Here is a 22,951-nt window from a genome sequence, read left to right as displayed (position 1 = left end):
TCTGCGGGGAGGCTGTTCCAGTGGCGGACGACTCTGTTCGAGGAAGGAAGTATGAAGGAGGGAGGGATGGGAGCGAGAGTTTTTATTCTTTACGTTAATCTTTGTTCTCTCGTTCCATCTCATCCTTCCACATGCTCACTGCCACATATACTTCACTACTCTGTTACTTAACTTAAATTGCTGATCATTTCACTTGAATTTCAGATTAAATAAGTTAACTTCCTCTGCATTGCGCCACGTAGGGCTACAGCAGACGCTTTTAAAATTAGGAACAGCAGACGCTTTTAAAATTAGGAACAGCAGATGCATTATAAATTAGGAACAGCAGACGCATTATACATTAAGAACAGCAGACGCATTTAAAATTAGGATGAATAATCACTTAAATTAACTTGAGAAACAAACAAAGATTAACATGATTCTGAGGGGAAGTAGGCACCCGTTTATTATATATATACACATGTCTTTACATCATCAAGACCCCAAGACCCAGACCAAGCATTCCTAAACGTATACTATAGTCGCAGCACACGAGTCTGAGGTCTTCGTTATCGTGTTCTGGCAACTTGCCATTACACATGCACACACACACATACAGCTACATAATCAGCGACCTTATTTTTGTTTTACAACAGAGGAGTGGCCGAAGGATAGAGAAGAGCTGTGTGGGTGGAGCCCCTCACACGTGCGATGCATACTCCATACGAGGGCGGACAAAGCCCTTGTATATGGATAGCAGCGGTGCGGGGCAGAAGAACTGGAGGAGACGATACAGAACGCCCAACCTCGAGGAAGCTGATATAGTGAGAGAAGAGATGAGAAGTTTCCAGTTAAGATTTTGAGTTAAGGATAGACCGAGGATATTTAGTTCTGAAGAATTATAAGGTGACAGCTGAGTGTAGTTGAAGAATAGGGGATAGGTGTTTGGAAGATTGTGTCGAGTTGAAAGGTGGATAAATTGGGTTTTTGAGGCATTGAAGGACACAAAAACCCAAAGGTTCCTTTTATCCCAATCGGAGATGATAGCAAGGTCTGAGGTTAAGGATTCTGCAGTCTGAGTCTTATAAACTAAAACAGATTTTTACGACAATTTCAATAATATGATTAATACTGACAAATGTGCCCTATGCGTAGACTATCATATAACATCGTAGACGCCATGATACCACGATAATTCACACCTCAGTCTCGGGTGCCGCGACGAAAGCCAAGGCTGTTACACAGAGACAGCCTTGGCACAGCACCACTATAACTCCTCCTCTTCATCTCTCTCCTTTCCCTTCCCTCCTCTTCCTCCTCACTCAGGCTTAGTGATGCGGAAGACGAAGACGAGACCCTCCTTGTCACAGAAATAGTTTGGGACGATGCGCCGCTCCACCTGAAGGAATTATGACCATCATTTCAAATACGTGACCTTCTCCCCCTGGCCAGCTCCTGACCATCTCCTTATACCAGAGTGTCGTGACAGGCGCCCATACAGTGAACAGCCCCGCCAGACAGAAACCTTGATTAGAGTAAATGTTTTCTTGTACCAATGTTGCCAGATAGTTGTACTCAGCCTCTTATATATTTACGAACTTCCGACTTCAAATATGTCTCCTGGGGCTCAATAACTAGATTAATTTATATCTGTCGTTAAAATAGTGAATTCCTGATGTTTCTTGGCAATAGTTAGGTGTCAAAAAACGGTAAATACTATGCTCTGAGTACGATAATCTGGCAACGGTGCTCCCTACCTTCTTCCACTTCCCGTCCGCCTCCAGCTGGTCCATGTAAGGCTCCAGCTTGTCCTTGTAGGAAGGCACGGTCTGTAGGTACTCATGGCGCATCACGATGATCACGAAGCCTCCTGGAGTGCCGGAGAGGAGGAAATCAGTTAATCATTGGGGCATACGCTAGGGGGCGCGTCATCTAGCCTACCCTAGGAAGACCACCTCAAGGTTTACTCCAGGCAAATCTGAAGTCTCTATGTAGGCTCTTTCCCATCCTAAACGGCGCCTAAGTTCGCCTGTTTGAAAAGCCTCTCGTAAAAGTTGCTGGGATTACCATGAACTGTTTTGCGATCCTATAGTGATGGTTCTACACGTCTGTCACGATCTTCAACGGGAAAACCACCCATGAAAACCCGGTGAATCTTCTCAGTGGCCTTGGGAAATAGTCGTGGCGGAAGATCGGCACGCCCAGGAACAGTGCTAACCTACGGGTCCTCGCACGAGTATCTAAACTGAGGGTCCAGCTTCCAGCGCCTTCACCCACTCAGCGGACCTTGCAAAACACACACACACACACACACACACACACACACACTCACCAGAGCCTTCGCACTCCTACTAACCATGAACTTTACATTTCAGCCCGGAATCGTGCCAAATCTATTCTCCGTCTTACCAAAACCTCTTTTCATCAATAGAAAATGTCAACACCTTGCTTTTTTTCTAATTCTTCCCGTGTCTTCTGGCACTTAGCCAATAAGATATCCACCACTTTCACTTCTTCCTCTTTCCCTTCTCTCCTTATCCCTTACGGGAGCACTGCCGTCTCATCTATCTCTAAGGCTGAACTCTTCGCTCAGACTTTCTGTAAGAACTCCACCCTGGACGATTCTGGGCATATTCCTCCTACATACCCCCTCTGACTCCTTTTTGTCTGTTATTAAGATTATACATAATGATGTCTTATATGCCCTCTCTGGCCTCAACTCTCAGAAGGCTTATGGACCTGATGGAGTGCCTCCTATTGTCCTTAAAAACTGTGCTTCCATGCTGACACCCTGCCTGGTCAAACTATTTCGTCTCTACCTATCAACATCTACATCTACTGGCAGTATGCTCGTTCCAATCCTTCAAACTATAGCCCTGTAGTTTTACTTTCCTGTCTATCTAAAGCTTTTGAATCAATCCTTAACCGAAAGATTCAAAAGCACGTTTCCACTTATAACCTTCTATCTGATCGCCAGTATGGATTCCGCAAGGGGCGTTCCACTGGGGATCTTCTTGCTCTCTTAACTGACTCTTGGTCATCCTCTGTTAGCCGTTTCGGTGAAACTTTCTCTGTTGCGCTAGACTTATCGAAAGCCTTCGATAGAGTCTGGTACAAGTCTTTGCTTTCTAAAGTGCCCTCTTTTGGATTATATCCCTCTCTCTGTTGCCTTATCTCCAGTTTCCTTTCCGGCCGTTCTATCTCTGGGGTGGTAGACGGTCACTGATTTTCCCCTAAACCTAACAACAGTGTGTTCCACATGGGTCTGTCCTATCACCCACTCTCTTCTTTCTATTCATCAATGATCTTCTTTCCATAACAAACTGTCCTGTCCACTCATACGCCGACGTCTCCACTCTGCATTATTCAACTTCTTCCAATAGAAGGCCATCCCAACAGGAGGTACACGACTACAGACTGGAGTCTGCAGAACGTTTAACCTCAGACCTTGCTATCATTTCCGATTGGGGTAGAAGGAACCTTGTGTCCTTCAATGCCTCAAAAACTCAATTTATCCACCTATCAACTCGACATAATCTTCCAAACGCTTATCCCCTATTCTTCGACAACACTCAGCTGTCACCTTCTTTAACACTAAATATTCTCGGTCTATTCTTAACTCAAAGTCTCAACTGGAAACTTCATATCTCCTCTCTCGCTAAATCAGCTTCATCGAGGTTTGGCGTTCTGTATCGTCTCCTCCAGTTCTTCTCCCCCGCACTGTTGCTATCCATGTACTGGGGCCCTGTCCGCCCTCGTATGGAATATGCATCTCACGTGTGGGGGGGCTCCAATCACACAGCTCTTCTGGACAGAGTGGAGTCTAAGGCTCTTCGTCTCATCAGCTCTCCTCCTCCAACTGAAAGTCTTCTACCTCTTAAATTCCGTCGCGATGTTGCCTCTCTTTCAATGTTCTATCGCTATTTTCACGCTGACTGCTCTTCTGAACTTGCTAACTGCATGCCTCCTTCCCTCCCGCGGCCCCGCTGCACACGACTTTCTACCCATGCTCATCCCATACTGTCCAAACCCCTTATGCAAGATTTAACCAGCATCTTCACTCTTTCATCCCTCACGCTGGTAAACTCTGGAACAAGCTTCCTTCATTGGTATTTCCTCCGGCCTAAGACTTGAACTCTTTCAAGAGGAGGGTATCAGGACACCACTTCTCCCGAATTTGACCACTCTTTCGGCCACCTCTTGATTTTTTTTCTCAGGAGCAGCGAGTAGCGTTTTTTTTATTTTTTATATTATTGTTTCCTTTATTTGCGCCCTTGAGCTGTCTCCTTTGTTGTAAAAACACTCTCACACTCACTCACTCACTCACTCACTCACCGTTCTTTGCGACGCGCACCAGGTCGTCGAGGCCACTGAGTGGGATGTGACCTTCGCCCATACCGCCCGAGATGACCACCAGGTCGTATGTGTCTGAGAGAGAGAGAGAGAGAGAGAGAGAGAGAGAGAGAGAGAGAGAGAGAGAGAGAGAGAGAGAGAGAGAGAGAGAGAGAGAGATGTAGAAGAAAAATACGTATATTAATCTTTACATATGAAACAACAACAATAACAATAATTCCACTCACACAGCTCTCCTGGACAGAGTGGAGTCTAAGGCTCTTCGTCTCATCAGCTCTCCTCCTCTTACTGACAACCTTTTACCTCTTAAATTCCGCCGCTATGTTGCCTCTTTTTCTATCTTCTATCGATATCTTCATGATGACTGCTCTTCTGAACTTGCTAACTGCATGCCTCCTTTCCTCCCGCGGCCCCGCTGCACACGACTTTCTACTCATGCTCATCCCTATACTATCCAAAACCCTTATGCAAAAGGTAAACTCTGGAACAACCTTCCTTCGTCTGTATTTCCCCCTGTCTAAGACTTGACTTATTTCAAGAAGAGTGTATCAAGACACCTCTCCACTCGAAATTGACCTCCCTTTTGGCTACTCTTTACTTTTATCTTTTATGGGAGCGGCGAGTAGCGGTCTTTTTTTTTGTACTCTTTTTGTTACCCTTGAGCCGTGTCCTTTGATGTAAAAAAAAAAATCACTAATACCTTTGGGTACGGTGGAGTGTCCGCTGCCGATAAACTCCAGGAAGTCGTTGGTATAGATGCCAGTCTCCCGCTGCTTCATCATGCCCTCCGACGGGTCCACAGCGTCTATGTGCCAGTGGGAGTGGCTGTAGTAGTTGTAGTAGTAGCAGTATTAGTAGTATTGGAATGTTTAGTTTGCGCAACATCTGTGGTCATATGCCGGAGAGAGACAGGAGGGGAAGGAATTCTAGAAGACGGGAACAGATCCCAGGAGACGGGACACAACCCCCGATTAATACCTGGTACCCATTCACTGCTGGGTGGACAGGGGCGTAGGGTATCGGAAAAGCCGCCCAAATTTTTCCACTCCGCCCGGGAATCGAACCCGGGCTCTCTCGGTTGTGAGCCGAGTATGCTAACCACTGCACCACGAAGCCCCCAGTAATAGTAGAAGAAGTTATAGCAGTAGTAGAAGTTGTTGGGAATCAGTAAATTTACCCTACCCAACAGTTAAGTCACTCGCAAAGTGAATAACACACCCGTCAGACAATCCCAAAGAAACAAGTGCTTACCAGCTATTAGGTGGTGAAGGTATCCAACAAGCACCTCCAGACAGCCGAACAAATAATAATCCTACCGGATCCGTGTAGTAAAATCTATCTGTCTCAAATAACTGCTGGGGGCACTTAGCTGAGAAGCGGGTTTCAAAAGACATTGTTGTCTCTGAAGTCTCGTTGCCGGGTGTAGTATCCCTCAGTCAGGTAATAGAAGGCACACTGCGTCCGAGTTAATGGGTGGGCTGCAGTGCCTTGGTCTTTACTTTGAGAAGGCCGGTGGTGGAGTGAGAGAAAACCAACCACGTGGGTCTGAAGCGATGTTTTGAATTTCTCTCGCCAGATGGCGTGGCTTTCCTCTCTGTTTCCATCGGTTAAATTATCCTTGCTCTTTAATTATAATTCAGCAAGAACAATTAGTTATTATTTCATGAAAGGAAACACTTCACTATTGTTATTCCTTTCATGGTAAATGTGGTTAGTCTTCAGGCAGTGAATAAGTTGATTCTGTCTCGGTTTGGGAGCCGATGACCGAAGTATTTAAGTACCCTCCAAGGCTTAGTTGAGCTCAGACGATACTCATAGTTGGCTTGAACTCTCGGCCCGAGACTAGTTCCATAAGGGAAATAGTTAATTTGTCTAATCCCCCGGTTAACTGGCCTAATTCCTAACATAGTATAGTCTATCGATTTTAACTTGAGCCCTTGGGCGCGACACAAGGATTCCCCACGAGACCGCGCTGGTGCCACATCACTCCATTACTCTCCTCAGAGAGGGTGGCTACCTCTCTCTCTCTCTCTCTCTCTCTCTCTCTCTCTCTCTCTCTCTCTCTCTCTCTCTCTCTCTCTCTCTGCATGGCTGCGCAGGGCGCGAGAGTGAGATCTACTTCATTTGTCCATTGTGGCGTAACGCTGAATGGTGCGGCCTGGCGCCTGTTGCCAAGGTCCGTCAGGCGGCAACGTTGCATGAGCCACGTTGCCAAGTGATATGGAAGGTTTACTGAGTCGTTGTCTTTCCCTCTAATCCCAGGTCGAGTGCCCCAGTCTGCGGGATCTGCGAGAGCAGTACCTCTCCCGGTGTCGTGATGTACATGGAAATTTTTCCCTTTCCCTAATGCTGGGTGAAAAGGCGTTCACCCCTGGACATGACGTCATGGGGTATCTGCAGGAGATGGGCATCCTCCATCTCTTGTAGGGTCTCTTCATAGAAAGTTCTTTGTATTTCACTAATGCATTTTTAATAAACATTTTATTATATTTTAAACTAGTGCTATATCTGAATGGACCATTTCAAAACTATCTTCCTAATAACTTTTATCACCCTTAGATTATTTTAATTATTTGCCTTCCATTTTATTACTCCGGTGCCATATGACCAAGATGTTGCGGCGCCATGAAAGAAACTATATATCAATCAATCAATCAATCCCTCTAATCCCAAGCCATTCATAACACCACGCAGTCGTATTATGAATGTATGTAAATTCCATAAATAGATAACGTACAGACTAACAGTGAGACAAAACGTCATGCGCAGGTCATCGCTAGATCTGTAAACAATGGGGGTTTCCCCGGGCCAAGTCACAGGGCTCAATTTTAAGTTAGAGTTGATGGACTATAGTAATGCCGCTCCTACCCGCTCCCAGTTCCCACCCAGCGCCCCTGCCTCTACACAAGCTGCTGTAATTTCCAACACATCATCTTCATTTCTTGGCGTTGGACTCGTGTTGAGGCTGAGGCACTGGCAGGCAGGAGGCAGTGGACTGGAGGATATTTAAGTATGGTGACTGGACATCCTCCTGTCTGCGGCCCTGCGGCACCCACCTGAAGTCTTCCCGGTGGAGTTCGCTGCCCACGCAGCCCGTCCCGGCGGCCACCTCCAGCACCCTGGCCTTGGCTCGCCGCTCCAGGGGTACGCAACGCAAGGCCACCTCCAGCGTGATGGCGGGGCCACGGTACCCGCCTTTCCAGATCATCTAAGGGGACGGGGAAGAGGGTGATTACAGGTGCGTACCCCAGGGGTCGCATTACTTCACTCCCGGACCTCAGGGAATAATCGCCGGTTTAACGCAAAATCATTCCAGCGATACGCCATGATTCTGCGTAGGCACTTGGTACTGAAGGCATCTCTCTCTCTCTCTCTCTCTCTCTCTCTCTCTCTCTCTCTCTCTCTCTCTCTCTCTCTCTCACCATCTTCTCGTAGTTCTCGGACCACTCGTCGTAGCCGGCCGCCATCTCCTCCGGCGTGACCCCCGACCTGTGGACGTTCTCGTTCGCCCTCATTGCCACGTCGCCCCGACTGCCGCCCTCAGACATTATCCTGCAGCAGGGAAGAGACGGGAGAATCACAGGCAGGGCATGAATACAGTACAGTACAATTCCTTTATACATCCTTTATGTATTTACGAAGGTAGGTACGGTTTTCTAGCCCCACGCCGCACTCCTCGCTGATTTGTCGGCTGGCTCTCAAGCTCCGCCCACCTCCATGACAGGTGTGGCCCGCCTCTCTCTCTCTCTCTCTCTCTCTCTCTCTCTCTCTCTCTCTCTCTCTCTCTCTCTCTGGAATAGACTAAGCAATCACATAGTTAGTGCATCGACGATAGCTTGGTTTAAGAGTAGACTGGATAGTTACATGGACGAGGATGACAGATGATAGTGAGGTGTGGGTGCAGTAAGGCTCTCCGGCTTATTGCACGGCCAGCTGAAGTTGCTCTCTCTCTCTCTCTCTCTCTCTCTCTCTCTCTCTCTCTCTCTCTCTCTCTCTCTCTCTCTCTCTCTCTCTCTCTCTCTCTCTCTTTCGTGGTGTGTGTGAGAGAGAGAGAGAGAGAGAGAGAGAGAGAGAGAGAGAGAGAGAGAGAGAGAGAGAGAGAGAGAGACTCGTGATCAGGCTGTGATGAATAAACTACACACACACACACACACACACACACACACACACACACACACTGCCAGGCTTCACGGTCTGACAGGGCGACGGTTCGAGCCCGCTCAGGCCGGATTCTTTCCGTTGACTAGGAGTGGTTACTATCCCCCCTTGAGCAAAGGGGATGGGATGTGTGGTGTGTGAGGTCCTGGCAGTACCCAGAGATCGACGATAAAGAGCACTTGCTCATGTCGGGAGGGTACCTGCTGCTGGCGATTACGAGTCCAACACGTGATCAGGTCGTGGTGAATTACACACACACACACACACACACACACACACACACACACACACACACACACACACACACACACACTTTACACGTGGCAATTCCTGGCCGGCAATACAGCCGCGACGATCTAGCGGCTAGACCGGCTGGGTGCTCTCGGGAGAAAGTACCTTCACACGTGGGAGGAGCCGCCGGGAGCATCAAGACGTAAACTGCTAGTAAATGCAAGGGCATGAATTCATCCCAGACACCCCAAAAGGCTACTACCATATCTTAAAACCACAATGAGTTTGGTCCATCAGCCTAATATTGTAGAAATACTTTAAGTAAACGAGTTTTATCATAAGTAGTATTGATTGATTGACTGTTGTTCAACAAAGGAGAAGGGAGGAACATGCCATCCCAACCCCCAGGCATTACATAAGTGTGATTATATAATACACGAAAGTAACCGTTCCTTATACCTCCTTCGATATCTCGCTAAGAGATAAACATTTCCCGCAATGTTGCTGCCACTCTCTCAAAAGTTGTTTTGCGCAGACTCTGCTTCTTGTAGAGCTTATCTTGTGGGTCCCACAAGTGTCGATGCTGTCTCACTTCCTCTAGCAATGCCACCTCGGCCTCCCGGCTCCAAATCTTGTTATCTGCATCTGTCATTTCTTGTTTTATTGGCGCCGACATGTTGTTTACCCGGCCGCCAGTCGGCAATACAAGACGGACACGCTCAGCTGCAGAGAACTTGCCGCGAGAAGAGCTCCCAGACCCAGACCCAGACCAAAAATGCTGCCGCGCCTGTATTGCCAGCCGCGAATTGCCAGGTGTAAAGCCGCCTTTAGAGGTGAGGTTCGTGATTTAAATGAGAAGAGATCGCAAGAAGAGAAGAGGGAGTTTTTTTGGAGAGTAATGGATATGAAAGTGAGAAAGTAGTTCATAGGGTCGAGAGGAAGAAGGGAATAAAACTAACAGAAAAGGAGGAAGGGTGGAAAGTGACATATACGAATATTAATGGAACAGTTTCATCGTAGATAGAATTAACGACTATTTGCGAGACAAAGAACCTGATATTGTGGGGCTGACGGAAACTAAGTTGTGACCCAATTGAGGTGGTGGGGATTGGAGAAGGTGCAAACAACATATGGAGGAGAGACAGAAAGATAAAACAGGGAGGAGGTGTGATGTTGATGGTTAAAAAAGGCATTAGGGTGGAGGAGGTAATTGAGGGTGAAGGCTTGACAGAGGTGTTGAAACTGAAATTTGTGGGTGCTGAAGGAAGAAGGAGGCATTATGTAGTAGGGTATGTGCCCCCATGAACAAGCGTATGGGGTTGCGGGAATATAAACAAATGATACAAGACGCGGTGAGTTGCAAGGATGAAATGTTGAGGGAGTGTGAAATTATAATTATAATGGGTGATTTCAACTGCATGGAGGTGGAATGGGAGGATTGGCAGACGCACGGAGCAGACGAGTCGTGGGGAGGAGGACTCCTGCAACAGGATCTAAATGATTCCAGGATGGAGGCGACAGAACGCTTAGCCTTAGACCTTACTATTATTTCCGACTAGGGCAAGAAGAACTTGGTGTCCTTCAACGCCTCAAAAACACAGTTTCTCCACCTATCCACTCGACACAATCTTCCGAACAACTATCCCCTATTCTTTGACAACACTCAGCGATCACCTTCTTCAACACTAAACATCCTCGGTTTATCCTTAACTCAAAATCTCAACTGTAATCTTCATATATCTTCTTTTCCTAAATCACCTTCTTCGAGGCTGGGCGTTCTGTGCCGTCTCCGCCGTTCTACCCCCCCGCACAGTTGCTATCCATTTTCAGGGGCCTTGTCCGCCCTCGTATGGAGTATGCATCTCACGTGTGGGGGGTTCCACTCACACAGCTCTCTTGGACAGAGTGGAGTTTAAGGCTCTTCGTCTCATCAGCTCTCCTCCTCTTACTGTACTGATAGTCTTCTACCTCTTAAATTTCGCCGCCATGTTTCCTCCCTCTCTATCTTCTATCGATATTTTCATTTTTTTTTCACAACAAAGGAGGCAGCTCATGGGGACAAAAAAGTAAACAATAATATAAAAAAAACCGCTACTCGCTGCTCACAAAAAAGAATCTAAAGAGGTGGCCGAAAGAGAGGTCAATTTTGTAAGGAGAGGTGTCAAGATACCCTTCTCTTGAAAGAGTTCAAGTCGTAGGCAGGAGGAAATACTGAAGAAGGAAGATTGTTCCAGAGTTTACCAGCGTGAGGGATGAAAGAGTGAAGATGCTGGTTAACTCTTGCATAAGGGGTTTGGACAGTATAGGGATGAGCATGCGTAGAAAGTCGCGTGCAGCGGGGCCGCGGGAGGGGGGAGGCATGCAGTTAGCAAGTTCAGAAGAGCAGTCAGCATGGAAATATCGATAGAAGATAGAAAGAGAGGCAACATGGCGGCGGAAATTAAGAGGTAGAAGACTATCAGTAAGAGGAGGAGAGGTGATGAGACTCCACTCTGTCCAAGAGAGCTGTGTGAGTGGAGCCCCAACACACGTGAGATACATGCTCCATACGAGGGCGGACAATGCCTCTGTATATGGATAGCAACTGTGCGGGGGAGAAGAACTGGCGGAGACGATACAGAAAACCCAACCTCGAGGAAGCTGATTTAGTGAGAGAAGAGATCTGAAGTTTCCAGTTAAGATTTTGAGTTAAGGATAGACCGAGGATGTTTAGTGTTGAAGATGATGACAGATGTATTGTCGAAGAATAGGGGATAAGTGGAGAAATTGGGTTTTTGAGGCATTGGAGGGCACAAGGTTCCTTTTACCCCAATCGGAAATGATATAAGAACATAAGAACATAAGAACGCAGGAGTCTACAAGAGGCCGGTAGGCCTGTACGAGGCAGCTCCTTTGACCCTAAGCTCCCGTGTATCTAACCCCACCTAACATCGCTGTCCATGAATTTGTCTAGTCTATTTTTGAATGTGACAATTGTATTGGCACTCACCACATGACTGCTAAGCCTATTCCACTCATCCACCACCCTGTTAGTAAACCAATTTTTGCCTATGTCCCTGTTGAATCTGAATTTATCCAGTTTAAACCCATTACTTCGTGTCCTACCCGGTTCTCTTACCAACAAAACCTTATGAATGTCTCCCTTATTAAAGCCCTTCATCCATTTATAAACCTCGATCATGTCTCCACGCACCCTTCGCCTTTCTAGAGAATGCAAGTTTAACTGTTTGAGTCTTTCCTCGTATGGCAAGTTTCTCAACCCCTGAATCATCTTAGTCATCCTCCTCTGCACCGATTCTAACATTTTGATATCCATTCTATAGTAAGGTCTGAGGTTAAGCGTTATGCAGCCTCCAGCCTGGAGTCATGTAATTCCTGTTGGAGAGTGGAGTCATCAGCGTATGAGTGGATAGGACAGTTTGATATGGAAAGAAGATCATTGATGAATAACAGGAAGGGAGTGGGTGATAGGACAGAACCCTGTGGATCACCACTGTTATTAGGTTTATGAGAAGAACAGTGACCGTCTACCACAGCAGAGATAGAACGGCCGGAAAGGAAACTGGAGATAAAGGATCAGAGAGAGGGATAGAATCCGAAAGAGGACAGTTTATAAAGCAAAGACTTGTGCCAGACTCTATCGATATGTCTACTGCAACTGAGAAAGTTTCACCGAAACGGCTAAGAGAGGATGACCAAGAATCAGTTAAGAGAGCAAGAAGCCAGTAGAACGCCCCTTGCGGAACCAATACTGGCGATCAGATAGAAGGTTAGAAGTGGAAAGGTGCTTTTGAATCTTCCGGTTAAGGATTGATTCAAAAGCTTTAGATAGACAGGAAAGTAAAGCCATAGGGCGGCAGTTTGAGCGATTGGAACGGTCACCCTTCTTAGGCACAGGCTGTACGAAGGTGTACTTCCAGCAGGAAGGAAAGGTAGATGTTGATAGGCAGAGGCGAAAGAGTTTGACCAGGCAGGGTGTCAGCACGGAAGCACAGTTTTTAAGGACAATAGGAGGCACTCCATCAGGTCCATAAGCCTTCTGAGAGTTGAGACCAGAGAGGGCATATAAAACATCATTAGGAAAAATCTTAATAATATGCATAAAGGAGTCGGAGAGAGGATGAGTAAGAAGAATATGCCCAGAATCGTCCAGAGTGGAGTTGTTACAGAAAGTTTGAGCGAAGAGTTCAGCCTTAGACATAGAAGAGACGGCAGTGCTGCCGTCTGGGTTAAGAAGAGGCGGGAAAGAGGAAGAAGTGAAATTGGTGGAGATATTTTTGGCTAAGTGCCAGAAGTCTCTGGAAGAATTAGAGAAAGCAAGGCGTTGACATTTGCTATTGATGGAGGAGTTTTTGGTAAGTCGAAGAATAGATTTGGCACGATTTCGGATGGAAATGTAAAGGTCATGGTTAGCGGGAGTTCGAAGGCGCTGGTACCTTTTGTAAGCTGCCTCTCTATCTTTGACAGCACGAGAACAAGCGTGATTAAACCAAGGCTTTTTAGCATGGGGAGTAGAGAAAGTACGTGGAATGTATGCCTCCATTCCTGAGACAATCACCTCTGTGATGCGCTGGACACACACAGAGGGGTCTCTATCCTGGAAGCAGTAATCATTCCACGGGAAATCGGAAAAGTACATCCTCAGGTCGTCCCACCGAGCTGAAGCAAAATGCCAGAAGCATCGCCTCTTCGGTGGGTCCAGAGAGTGTACAGGAGCGATAGGACATAATACAGAAATAAGGTTGTGATCGGAGGAGCCCAACGGAGAGAACAGTTTGACAGAGTAAGCAGAAGGGTTAGAGGTAAGGAAGAGGTCTAGTATGTTGGGCCGGTCTCCAAGACGGTCGGGAATACGTGTAGGGTGCTGAACCAACTGCTCTAGGTCATTGAGGAGAGCAAAGTTGTCATGCTGACTGCTCTTCCGAACTTGCTAACCGCATGCCTCCCCCCCTCCCGCGGCCTCGCCACACACGACTTTCTACTCAAGCTCATCCCTTTACTGTCCAAATCCCTTTCGCAAGAGTTAACCAGCATCTTCACTCTTTCATCCCTCACGCTGGTAAACTCTGGAATAATCTTCCTTCATCGGTATTTCCTCCTGCCTACGACTTGAACTCCTTCAAGAGGAGGGTATCAGGACACCTCTCCTCCCGAAATTGACAGATCTTTCGGCCACTCTTCTAACTCTTTTTAGGAGCAGTTTTTTTTACATGTGTTACCTTTTTTATGCCCTTGAACTGACTCCTCTGCTGTAAAAAAATATATATATATATGTATATATATATATATATATATATATATATATATATATATATATATATATATATATATATATATATATATATATATATATATATATATATATATATATATATATATATGTGTGTGTGTGTGTGTGTGTGTTTTTCACGTACGGGCTTGCAGATCACTGTGGATCCCTGTGAGCCACCATCCTCTGGGAGCGACCTTTGAGCTCATTATATGACCGGTCTATGGATGGGAATGAAGCCAATACACACACTCACTCTCCGGGCTACGAGATCACAAATTCTCGATTTACATCCGGTATCAAATTATTGCCATGTGAAGTGGGGTTACACGTGAAAGGAAACATGCCCAAGTTTTTCCGTCCAGCCAGGGAATCGAACCCGGGTTCTTTTACGTGTGTGTGTGTGTGTAATTCACCTCCTCTTGGTCTGCTGCGGGTCTCTCTCGAGACAGCCAGCCGTTCCCCTACGGAAGAGCACAGAGCTCAGTGTGTGTGTGTATGTGTATGTGTGTGTGTTTACAACATAATATAGTAATTGTGTTTCCACCTTTTCGGATTACCTAAACTCTAATAATATAATCGTGTTCAGGAGAATTGTATGTGTCAGCTGTTATTATTTACTTTTTCAACGCCTTGGTAATTCTGTAAAAATAATCCAAATGAAGTAAAGCTTGGTAAACATTTATAACAACCGCTCTGACCTATTTTTATACTCGCCTTATGTTATTTATATTTGTGAATTTGAAATTCATTCATTACAGTTCCAGTGCACTACCATCCTAAGTTTATTGATGAAATAAAGAAGTAACTATTACGCGAGATAGTGAACCACAGAGAATACTGAAAACTTGAAGTGCGGAAAGTCCAGCGGATGGAAGGCGAGAAGGGACGCACTGAAGTTACCCTTCCACCTCGGAATAGATTGCAAACGTACGTGTTGCCGTACATAAGAGATGAAATTGCCGTGCCAGAGCTTATTCTGTCAAACATTTATTGGTACACAGCACAACAAACACATCGACCCCAGAAGAGTTGGAGCTATTTAGTGAAACATGTCATTGGGATCTGTAATGCAACTTCCTCACAAATAGCTACAAACTTTTCTGGGGTCGATGTGTTTGTTGTATATATGTAGCATTAAATGTTTGACAGAATAAGCTCTGACACGGGAATTTCATCTCTTATGTACGACAACACGTTTGCAATCTATTTCGAGTTGAAGGAATAACTTATAATGCGTCCCTTCTCGCCTTCCCTCCGCGAGGCGTCTCGGGAGAACTTTCAGCTGCGTACGAAGATAATGGGTACGGATAGATATGAATATATAAATATGTAAATAAATTATGCTGCCTAGTTTATTGTAATTGCTGTAGAATGATAAAATGTGCTTGTTTATAAGATCAAATGACTAAAGGACAAAGTACAGTCCTACTGGAGAGGTAATTCAAAATAATATAATATCCAATAGCCTAATCTCGCTCGTGCCGACATCATCAAAAGTAGCTTTATGTAAGGTTCATTTTTTTACAGACTATCCATTACTAACAAGCATATAAGGTTTCGAACGATGAAGTTTAATTATTGAGGATGGTTACCTATGAAAAAAAATTACACCGTAATAATTATCATAAACGCACAGTGATGGAACAAAATAAAGGGTGTGTGAAAAGCCACCCGGGCGGCTCCGGCACCTACAGGCTATGGCTGAAACGGGAACGGGGAGACTAGGATCATAACCGTACCGCACCGTGCCGTGCCCATGCTCAGGCTACAGGCCAAGACCTTTGTCGTGCAGGAAGGAGACTTACAGAGCACAAGGTTATTTTAACGAGCAAGTCACGTCTGCCGCAAGGAACACAAGCGACAAAGGTCCTCAGGATCGAATAATAATTACAAGGGAAGTGTGGCGACGACAGCAAGCAACTTACCTTCAGTGAAGACGGAAGATAAATGGTACTTAGAATCCTTATCGTGTGATTTTTATACTAATGTTTTTTTTTTTTTTCGAATATATACTTTGATTACCAATAATGATAAGATAAAATTACCGGCTGAAATGCTTGAAAACATCAAGGTTTCTTGCACGCCTGGAGCAGGTGCGCAGTGGTCTAGTGACCGAGTGTCTCAAACTTTTAATCAACTTCATTTTCTTAGACGTGAAGAATTAGTCTTCACACAAATTTTCAAACTTTTTGATCGGTAATTACCTTGGATATAATACTGCCAGGTCAGGTTATCTGTACGTACTAATCAATTACAAAAGTATTTTACTTTTTGTTTACAGAAGTCGGCCCAAGGGCAACAAAAAGTGTAGAAAAAACCCCCGCTATCTTGCCGCTCCCACAACAGGAGATAATATAGAGTGGCCTAAAGAGAGGTCAATTTCGGATGGAGAGGTGTCTTGATACACTCTTCTTGAAAGAGGTCAAGTCATAGGCAGGAGGAAATACAGACGAAGGAAGGCTGTACCAGAGTTTACCAGTGTAAGGGATGAAAGAGTGAAGATGCTGGTTAACTCTTGCATAAGGGGTTTGGACAGTATAGGGATGGGCTAGAGTGGAGAGTCGAGTGCAGCGAGGCCGCGGGAAGGGGGGAAGGCATGCAGTTAGCAAGTTCAGAAGAGCAGTCAGCATGAAAATATCGATAGAGAGGCAACATGGCGGCGGAATTTAAAAGGTAGACTAGACTATCAGTAAGAGGAGGAGAGCTGATGAGACGAAGAGCCTAAGGGCCGCTTTCACAGTCACTTTGTTTGTTTTGATCGTTACTAATGGCGGCGATCGACGCTATAGTTTTCCACATGAAACTGGCCGATGGGGTAGTGTCAGCTGCAGAGGAAGCAAGAGGTGTTGAGAGTGTGTGCCAAGGTGCGGGGCTAGGCTAACCCCGCAGCCGCCACTACCCCATCGGCCAGATTTACGTGGAAATACTATAGCAGCGATCGCCGCCATTGGTAATGAACAAAACAAATAATATGACTGTGAAAGCGGCCCTTAAGCCCCGAATACACTGCCGAATTTTGATTGAAGAATGTGCGCGAATATGCAAGTCGTCCTGTGTCGTGGACAAGTTCGGCATCTTTCTTGCCTGTTCTTGGCCATTCGGGGACATGTCTGCGTCCACCGCGCGACTTTTGATAGTTGGTCACGACCGCCACGAAAGTTTCATGTTGCATGAAAAATTCGCGGCTGTTCGCCGAAATGTCGCCGACATGTCCCAGACAATTCGGCGTCCAATTCGCGGTGTTCGGGGAATTGTCGCCGAATGGCCAAGACTATTCGGGGACATGTCCCCGAATATTCGGCGAACATTCGGCGAATTAATCACGACACGACAATCGCCGAATGGTCACGAACTGTAAGAATCTTGGTCATGTCGGCGAACCGGTCGCCGAATTTTTTCACGAACTGATTCGGCGACAACTTCGTGGCCAAAATTCGGTAGTGTACTTGGGGCTTTAGACTCCACTCTGCCCAGAAGAGCTGTGTGAGTAGAGCTCCCCCACACTAAGATGCATACTCCATGCGAGGGCGGACAAGGCCCCTATAAATGGAAATCATCTGTGCGGAGGAAAACTGCCGAGGACAATACAGAACGCCCAACCTTGAGGAAGCTGATTTAGTGAGAGAGGAGATGTGAAGTTTCCAGTTACACACACACACACACACACACACACACACACACACACACACACACACACACACACACACACACACACACACACACACACACACACACACACACACTGAGAGAGAGAGAGAGAGAGAGAGAGAGAGAGAGAGAGAGAGAGAGAGAGAGAGAGAGAGAAAATTTGGCGGGAGCAAGGGAGAGTAGGAGGGCGGAGAGCGGAGGGCAGGTGTGTGTCAGGTCAAGTGTCGTGGTGGGACTGATGGGGTTGCCTGCTCGCTCATCTTTTTTTTTTTATTCCGTTCTACGTCACTGGGTCTCGGGGAGGAGCCTCGGGAGGATGCGCGGAATGGGACGAGTTTTGAGCCGACCGTAGGTTGACCTCCCTTTATTTAGACCTTGGTCTTAAGCAGGACTGTCTTATGTTTACGAGGGCGATTCAGCAAACAACGTCTCACCCTCCCCTTCCTATACACACCTGCACATCCCAGGAGACAATAGGAGGAGTGGATTAAGAAGGGGAGGCTCTTTCTTTCTGTCTATATATTTTCCTTCTTTCTCATTATTTCTTTCTTTCTCTTTTTCTTTCTTGTCTGCCTCTTTCTCAAAACTCGTCCCATTCCGCGCATCCTCCCGAGGCTCCTCCCCGAGACCCAGTGACGTAGCACGGTATGAAAAAAAGAAAAAAAAAGATGAGCGAGCAGGCAACCCCATCAGTCCCACCACGACACTTGACCTGACACACACCTGCCCTCCGCTCTCCGCCCTCCTACTCTCCCTTGCTCCCGCCAAATTCTCTCTCTCTCTCTCTCTCTCTCTCTCTCTCTCTCTCTCTCTCTCTCTCTCTCTCTCTCTCTCTCTCTCTCCTCAGGTCCTCAAGGTGATAGGACGTGCTCGGGCTAGCTCTTGGGTTGACCATGTCTGGTGGGATGAGTTACAGTGGTGCAATGAGGGGAGGAGGCGGGGCCGGTGGGGGTACAGTTGAGTTAGTAAATTCTCTCTTGGAGAGAATTGAAGATTTAGAGAGGACTGTGGAGGCCAAGAGGAAGGAAAATCGAGTCCTTCGTTCATCAGGTCCTCAGGCAGGCGACGTACATAGTACACCGTCACAAGATGGGGGCTGGCAGGTAGTCAAGAGCCATGGCAACTGCTTAAAGCTGAAGAGGACCAATCCTGCGCGTGTGGAGTGCCGCAACTCCTTCCAGGCTCTCTCTGAGCTGAGGGAGGGAGTGAAGGAGCAGGAGGTGAAGGAGAGGAGGGCAGATGGCAAATCCCTGCCCAGAGGTAACATTTTAGTTGTTGGGGATAGCCAGGTCAGGTTGTTAGATAGGGCCTTCTGTGCTAAAGATAGGACACGTAGGACAAGGGTGTGTTTTCCTGGGGCGGGGATTAGGGATGTCAGCGACAGGGTAGAGTCTTGCATGTCAGGCAAGGGAGTCAAACCCATCGTCTGCCTGAGCGTGGGAGGGAACGACATAGGCAGGTTAGGTAGTGAGCAGCTCCTGCGTCGCTACATTGAGGCCATTCGAAAAATTACGTTCAAAGGCGGGGTTCCTGTGGTGTGTGGTGTTCTGCCAAGGCGGCGGGTTGATGCCATTTGGATGTCCAGGGCTACTGCATTAAACTGCAGGTTGGCAGATTATTGCAAAGCCAATGGATAGAAATTTGTCGACGCCTGGGACAGTTTCTTTGGCAAGAACCACCTACCAGAGGGACGGGGTTCACCTTTCATGGGAGGGGATACAGATCTTGTCTGATGCCCTTGAACGTGGATTGGATATATATATATATATATATATATATATATATATATATATATATATATATATATATATATATATATATATATATATATATATATATATATATATATATATATATATATATATATATATATATATATATATATATATATATATATATATATATATATATATATATATATATATATATATATATATATATATATATATATATATATATATATATATATATATATATATATAGATATATTTTTTTTTTACAGCAAAGGAGACAGTTCAAGGGCACACAAAAATCAAACATTAATGAAAAAAAATCCCGCGACTCACTGCTCCTAAAAAGAATCCAAAGAGGTGGCCGAAAGATAGGTTAATTTCGGGAGGAGAGGTGTCCTGATACCCTCCTCTTGAAAGAGTTTAAGTCGTAGGCAGGAGGAAATACAGATGAAGGAAGAGTGTTCCAGAGTTTACCAGCGTGAGGGATGAAAGAGTGAAGATGCTGGTTAACTCTTGCATAAGGGGTTTGGACAGTATAGGGATGAGCATGAGTAGAAAGTCGAGTGCAGCGGGGCCGCGGGAGGGGGGGAGGCATGCAGTTAGCAAGTTCAGAAGAGCAGTCAGCGTGGAAATATCGATAGAAGATAGAAAGAGAGGCAACATTGCGGCGGAATTTAAGAGGTAGAAGACTATCAGTATGAGGAGAAGAGCTGATGAGACGAAGAGCCTTAGCCTCCACTCTGTCCAGAAGAGCTGTGTGAGTGGAGCCCCCCCACACATGAGATGCATACTCCATACGAGGGCGGACAAGGCCCCTGTATATGGACAGCAACTGTGAGGGGGAGAAGAACTGGCGGAGACGGTACAGAACGCCCAGCCTCGAGGAAGCTGATTTAGTAAGAGATGAGATATGAAGTTTCCAGTTGAGATTTTGAGTTAAGGATAGACCGAGAATGTTTAGTGTTGAGGAAGGTGATAGCTGGGTGTTGTCAAAGAATAGGGGATAGTTGTTTGGAAGATTGTGTCGAGTGGATAGGTGGAGAAACTGTGTTTTTGAGGCGTTGAAGGACACCAGGTTCTTCTTGCCCCAATCGGAAATAATAGTAAGGTCTGAGGCTAAGTGTTCTGCAGTCTCCAGCCTTGAGTCGTTAAGTTCCTGAAGGGTGGGTCTTCTATTAAAAGAAGTTGAATAATGCAGAGTGGAATCATCGGCGTAGGAATGGATAGGACAGTTCGTTTTGGAAAGAAGATCATCAATGAACAACAGAAAAAGAGTGGGAGATAGGACAGAACCCTGTGGGACACCACTGTTAATAGATTTAGGGGAAGAACAGTGACCGTCTACCACGGCAGAAATAGAACGGTCAGAGAGGAAACTGGAGATAAAGGTACAGAGAGAAGGATAGAAACCGTAGGAGGGTAGTTTAGAAAGCAAAGATTTGTACCAGACCCTATCAAAAGCTTTTGATATGTCCAGCGCAATAGCAAAAGTTTCACCGAAACGGCTAAGAGAGGATGACCAAGAGTCAGTTAAGAAGGCTACTTCTACTGGTATATATATATATATATATATATATATATATATATATATATATATATATATATATATATATATATATATATATATATATATAGAGAGAGAGAGAGAGAGAGAGAGAGAGAGAGAGAGAGAGAGAGAGAGAGAGATGTGATGGGTCGCATCGGAATACCTGGCAGAGGAGGGGAAGAAGTTATTGTACTTGCTCGAGGAAAACCCGGTAGTTCCGAGAATAAAGGTGTGGGGTTCTTGAAAGGTCTGGACTTCCGAAAATCCCGTAAATTCTCAGCAATAAAAAATATAAAATAAAATAACTGAAAATTGAGTTATTAGACTCACAGCCCCTCTAATCCTTATTATTATTTAAATATCTGACCAATCACATCTCTCATAGGGTAAGCAAAAGCCAGATAAACGTGCTCTTAAGTTTATTGAAAACAACAAAGAAACTCGCTGGAAATTAAGAATAATTAATTAACACCAAGCACACAGCAACCTAGTAGCTATGCTAAAACATCCTAGGAAATGGTTACTTAGCTGTAGCTAGAAGAAGGGGAAAGCCACACCCTGATCTTCCTCGTGGTTCATTCGGCCTGGAGTCCTTCTGTCCTCTTCTCGTTCCTCACTGCAACGCGCCGTGCCCTCCTTCCTCCCACGGGCTTCCCTTGACCTGAGTATACGATCACTCTGGAATTGTGGGTACTACAAGGCAGGAAAACCCCACGATGCTCAACGTGGTCTGGGAGGACGGCGAGGGACGTGTGCTCGCGGTGGAGTCTGGGCAGGAGAGATGGCTGGAAGATGGCGGCCGTCCCACAATGCTCAGGCCGGGTTCCGCGGTCAAGATGTCAGCTCTCGCCATACGGCATCTCGTTTTCTGTGCAACACTTACGCTAAAACACCCTAACGGCTATGGATGTTATTTATTAATAACCTAACACATGCAATTGGTCATGGTGGGTCATGCAGCCCACATGACAGAAGGGTCTTCCCAAAACTCACAAGCCAGTAATTCCGATGCGACCCATCACATCTGGGATAGGGAGTGCTCCACACAGGCTGGCCAAACACCTGGCCAAACCTCTAACGTCAGCCCTCGGTAAGATTAGAGGATCACACCTGAGGAACTCAGCCGACTTAACGCACAGACTACGGGAGGTGGACTTCAGTGATAAACAGCTGGTGAGTTTTGACGTCAAGTCTTTATTTACCAACGTCCCCACAGATAGTGTTATCAGTGCTATAAAGACAGTGCTAGATAAGGTCGATGTGAGTGAGTTACCGGTAAATAAGAGACTATATGAAGTTAGTGGAAATGTGCATGAATTTCAACTCGTTCAACTTCAGTGGTTACACATATCGCCAACACGAGGGATTACCAATGGGGTCCCCATTGAGCTGTGTCGCTGCGTGTTTGTTCATGGAAGTTCTAGAAAGTGAGCATTACAGTAAATTGATTTCGGATGATTCAGAATGGTATAGGTACGTGGATGACTGTTTGATCGTTACACACAGAGATATTGATTTGGACGTATTACTGAACAAAATGAACAGCGTACATGAGCAGATCCAGTTCACAATGGAGAAGGAGAACAATGGTTCACTTCCTTTCCTTGAAACAGTGATTATGAGAACGGAAGACAGTGTTAGATTTAAAGAGTATCGTAAACCAATCAACAAGGACGATTTTATCCACTATCTAAGTGCACACGATGAAAATACTAAAACTGGTGTAGTAATTGGTTTCTACCTTCGTGCACTACGTATCTGCAGTCAGGACTACATAGATGAAGAAATAGATTATATCAACCTGACAAACTAGGTTATCCTAAAGGTATGTTTGCGCTGTCATTAAGGGAAGCACGGAACATTATACAGAGGGGAGAGACTGAGAAAAAGTCGAAAGGAAACGGTTACATAGTGGTCCCCGATTCGAAACTCAGTATCGTCCAGGAAATCGAACGGGCTGTGGCTGTGGAGTCGCCCTCGGGCTGCTGGTACGCGGCCGCCACTGATTTAGGACGCTGGAGACTAGCAATC

General features: G+C 45.9%; 1 protein-coding gene across 1 annotated transcript; it reads right to left on the bottom strand.

The window, feature by feature from the left end:
• Positions 1-205: 205 nt before the first annotated feature.
• On the bottom strand, positions 206-15,897 carry LOC127002498 (demethylmenaquinone methyltransferase-like). Its single transcript, XM_050868515.1, has 7 exons — positions 15,799-15,897; positions 7,755-7,884; positions 7,389-7,540; positions 5,033-5,157; positions 4,315-4,407; positions 1,737-1,849; positions 206-1,378 (listed from the first exon to the last, which is right to left on the bottom strand). The coding sequence occupies exons 2-7, from the start codon at positions 7,878-7,880 to the stop codon at positions 1,298-1,300; spliced, it is 690 nt and encodes a 229-aa protein (XP_050724472.1). The 5' UTR covers positions 7,881-7,884; positions 15,799-15,897; the 3' UTR covers positions 206-1,297.
• Between the last annotated feature and the right edge of the window lie 7,054 nt (positions 15,898-22,951).

The sequence above is a fragment of the Eriocheir sinensis genome, chromosome 23 (genome assembly GCF_024679095.1).
Source record: "Eriocheir sinensis breed Jianghai 21 chromosome 23, ASM2467909v1, whole genome shotgun sequence".
Classification (NCBI taxonomy): domain Eukaryota; kingdom Metazoa; phylum Arthropoda; class Malacostraca; order Decapoda; family Varunidae; genus Eriocheir; species Eriocheir sinensis.
This window is presented reverse-complemented; position numbering and strand designations above follow the sequence as displayed.